Genomic DNA, 4500 nt, shown 5'->3' on the forward strand with positions numbered 1-4500 from the left:
ACATATATATAGTTTTTATTTTTTATTTTATATGTACGTTCATTACACATATTTTGTGATCTATTTCTCTTTCTTTTCTCTCCTTACTCAAAGTATCTTTCCTCTTTCTACTGGATACATTGCTAGAACCCTTAAAAAACTGCTGAAAAAAATATTTATGTAATATAGCGTGACATTTTTAATTTTAATTTTAATGTATTAATTGACTTATATTTCGTATATGATTATTTACCATACGTATTTGGAATCTGTCCTTTGATTTAAGGTTTTCTTCGATTTAAGATGAATTTATACTAAATTTATTTTGTTCATTGCATGCTTAAGACCGTTAATTGAAAGGACCAATGAAACAAAACCATTTTTAAAGGTGTATCCTTTAAATTAGTTTTTGTTTTTGTTCAATTATATCATCATTTCTGTTCCATTCTAACAAAACTCCCCGACGAATGGGAACGTGAAACTGAGTAACAGTTTTTGTGATATTTCTCTTGCTTTTAAATAAAGCATATTACTGTACCTCTAGTATTTGAGTACTCTTTTTTCCACCTTGTTTCACAATTATGTGCTTATGGTATATGTGTATGTGTGTGTGTGTGTGTGTGTATGTATGTATATCCCCATCATCATTATTATCATCATCATCGTCGTCATCACCACTGCCGCCGAAACCAACACCACCACCACCACCACCACCAGCATCATCATCATCATTATTCTCACCATCATTTAACGACTGTTGTCCATGCTGGCATGGGTTGGACGGGTTGATCAGGGCTTGCAAGCTGGAAGGCTGCACCAGTCTCCAGTCTGATTTAGCATGATCTCTACAGCTGGATGCCCTTTTTAACATCAACCACTCCAAGAGTATAATGGGTGCTTTTACATGCCACCAGCACGGGTGCCATTTGCGTGACACCGGTATCTACCATGACTGCGATTTTGCTTGGCTTGATGGCTCTTCTTCTCAGGTATGACATAATGCTAAAGGTATTGGTCATTGCCTCCGTGAGGTGCAACACTCGAGCCAAAGGTCTCAGTCATTGCCTCCATGAAGCCCAACACCCAAAAGGAGCTCAGCCACTTTGTCTCTGTGAGGTCCAATTCTCAAAAGGTGCTTTTTACATGCCACCAGCATGGGTGCCAGTTATGTGACACCAGCATGAGCCACAACTGCGATTTCACTTGGCTTGACAGGTCTTCTCAAGCACAGCATATTGCTAAAGGTCTTGGTCACTAGTGATTGCTTCTGCAAGGCCCAAAGTTTGAAGATCATGCTTCACCACCTCGTCCCATGTCTTCCTGGGTCTACCTCTACAACAGGTTCCCTTCACAGTTAAAGATCAACACTTCTTTACACAGCTGTCCTCATTCATGCACATCACATGACCACACCAGCTCAGTCGTCTCTCTTGCACACCACATCTAATGATTCTTATGCCTAACTTTTCTCTCAAGATGCTTACATGCTGTTGGATATGCACACATTGCACATCTAGTGAAGTATACTGGCTTCATTTCTTTCAAACCTATGCATATCCTCAGCTGTCACAGCCCATCTTTCACTACCATGCAGCATAGCTATTTGCACACAGGCATCATACAACCTGCTTTTCACTCTGAGGGAGAGGCCCTTTGTTGCCAGCAGAGGTAGGAGCTCTCTGAACTTTGCCCAGCCTAATCTTATTCTCATAGCTACACTCTTGGAGCGTCCACCTCTGCTACTAACTTGGTCACGTAGATAATGGAAGCTATCTACTACCTCTAGCTTACCCCCTTGGCAGTTGATGAAGTCTATTTTCTGTACATTTTCGGCATTTATTGTACCTGTGCATCTTCCACATACAAAAGGCTATATATATATATATATATATATATATATATATATATATATATATATCATCATCATCATCATCATCATCATCATCATGATTATTTTATGTCTTGTTCTAGGCTAGGGTTGGACAGGTCTCTGCTGCCCTCCTAGATATGTTGGAGGATCACCTCTCAAGAGTTTCATTTTTGACTTAGTTTCCAGAGCTGGATGTCCCTCCTAACACTAACCACTTGACAGAGTGCACTAAGTATATTCATTTATTGTGATGTCAGTCCTAGAGAGGTTGTCATATCTTTCATAAGACTAAAGGATCTGCTTGATCTCATACTTAATGGGTGCACTGGTGTATTTTATCATGACACCAGAACCAGAGAGGACAAGGGTAACAACATGAAGATTTGCAAGAGATGAGGGTGAATGATGGATGCCAATACCCAATGGAGTAAAGATAGAGTGTTTGGGGTTCATCTATATCTGATGCAATTCCTTATATATATATGCTTTAAGCTGGTTTTCTTGCTTATCATCCTCATTATCTCCACTGTCCTCAGTAAGAAGTTTAACCATCCTTTCTTCTTCCATTAACACCTATTAACCAAGGTCACTTGCTTTCTCTCTTTCTCATATAAATCTCTTTTCTTCTTCAGGATTTCACTTGATGCAAAAATGAAATCACAGAAACAAAATGAGCTGAAAAGACATTTTACAAATTTAAAGAACTTGGTATTCCCTCCACTGGAATCTAGCGTTATGGAGGTTTGTATAAAATATACCAGTTTATTAACAGTCACTATTTAATTATTAATTTTAGGGATGAATACCACAGAGCAAGAAGTTTTGCTGAGTCACTATATTGACCTGTTGTCCAGATCAAGATGGCTACTAACTCACTTCACTTATGTTGTCAAAACCACTCTCAAATATCATGATATTTTGTACTTCTAAAACAGAAATCAGAAAACTTCTTATAGCCCTTTATGGAATTGTTGATAACATATTGAGACCCATCATGTAAATTTCTAAAATAAAATTAAGAAGTACAATTAATAAAAAATTTCTTGATTTAAAAACATTAAATCCTTTGTTCTTTTGTGTCGTTACTGCTCTTTAATGAAGAATAGTTAATGAAAATTAATGAAAGTATTTTTCGAAATTGATAAATAAAAATAAAAATTCAGTTATATTACATTGATATAGTTGAAGATTTACCCTTTGGATAACCACGTAGACTTCCAGAGTTTAATATTAACCAGTTTGCTGAACTCTGTTCTAGATTACAAAATATTTGTCTTTGGTCACAGATTTAATGATTTATTGGTAAAGAGTCCAATATAAACAAGAATAATTACTGTGAAGATGGAACTCAGATTAAAGTAAAAAATGGAAATGAATTTGTTGTTGGTTTCAAAAATGAGTTTTCCAGTTGTTCAATCTCTTTTTTGGAATAAAGGATAAGTGGCTCATTATTCCACAGACACTGTTAATGTAAATGCTCAGAGAAAGTCAGCATTGACTCAATGTGACAAAGCTACTTATTAAAATTACTGGTATCATCCATTCAAAGGACTTCTATATAGTCTCCATTAACTAAGTTTCTCTCACAAAATATGGATCTCTATCATAAAAAACATTTGTCAATGCTAACCTGCAGAGAGTTTGAAACATTGACTGTATAACTGTAAAGCTAATTTCTTAACCATTCAACCACATCTGACACACATGGCATGAAGCAGAAATATAAAAATGATAAACAGAAATTAAGTGAAAAAATTAATGGAAATTAAAGAATCAGAAAATTTTCAGACCATTTATTGATTTATTGGGTGAGATGACACTAGTTAATAATATGACACTGGTACCACTATTACTTCAAAGTCTAGGATACCATACAAAAATTATACAAATGGCTGAATGACTTAATGTGAAACATTATGTTACTGAGTTAAAATACTGCTTTATAATTTTGGCATAAGGCCAGCAATTTTGAGAAGAGGGCTAGTTCATTACATCGACTCCAGTACTGAACTGGTACTTATTTTATTGATGTAAAACAGATGAAAGGCAAAGTCTACCCCAGCAGCATTTGAACTCAGAACATAAAGTATGGAAGAAATGTTGCTAAGCATTTTATCCAGTTTGGTAACAATTCTACCAGCTCACTGCCTTACAGAGTTAAGATATTGACAAGACAAACTTTTACTTGACATAAGCTTCTTTAGATGAAAGCCAATAGACTAATATTAGATTTAGTGCCATATTGTCACCATGAATAATGACTTTGGTTCTAGCTCTATAATCTGTTTCAAAATATTTTTGGTTTTAAAACTCTTGCCAGTGTTCATTTAATAAAAACTGATGTCTGATGAAACACAAATTAACTAGTTATTCCTACAGTTATCTTTTCTCACATAGTATTATAACATCATGGTTTTAAGGATCATCTTCATTGATATTTGACATAAATATTTTACAGATTCGTAACTTTGGACTCCAAGGCTTTTTTGCACCTCTGCATGCAGTAAGTATATTACTACTACTACTACTACTACTACTACTGCTGCTGCTGCTGCTGCTGCTGCTGCTGCTGCTGCTGCTGCTGCTGCTGCTGCTGCTACTACTACTACTACTACTACTACTACTACTACTACTACTACTACTACTACTAC

At 35.8% G+C, this 4500-nt stretch overlaps 1 protein-coding gene across 2 annotated transcripts in view; it reads left to right on the forward strand.

Annotated features, from left to right (window-relative positions):
* The window catches only part of LOC106881236 (prolyl 4-hydroxylase subunit alpha-1), a 55001-nt gene that overhangs the window by 42251 nt on the left and 8250 nt on the right, over positions 1 to 4500 (forward strand). For both annotated transcript variants that reach the window (XM_052971208.1, XM_014931546.2), the window contains 2 exons: positions 2482 to 2590; positions 4308 to 4352. In XM_052971208.1, the coding sequence (XP_052827168.1) occupies positions 2482 to 2590; positions 4308 to 4352 (154 nt within the window). The remainder of the gene's footprint in view (positions 1 to 2481; positions 2591 to 4307; positions 4353 to 4500) is intronic.

This window comes from Octopus bimaculoides, chromosome 10 (genome assembly GCF_001194135.2).
Source record: "Octopus bimaculoides isolate UCB-OBI-ISO-001 chromosome 10, ASM119413v2, whole genome shotgun sequence".
Taxonomy (NCBI): Eukaryota; Metazoa; Mollusca; class Cephalopoda; order Octopoda; family Octopodidae; genus Octopus; species Octopus bimaculoides.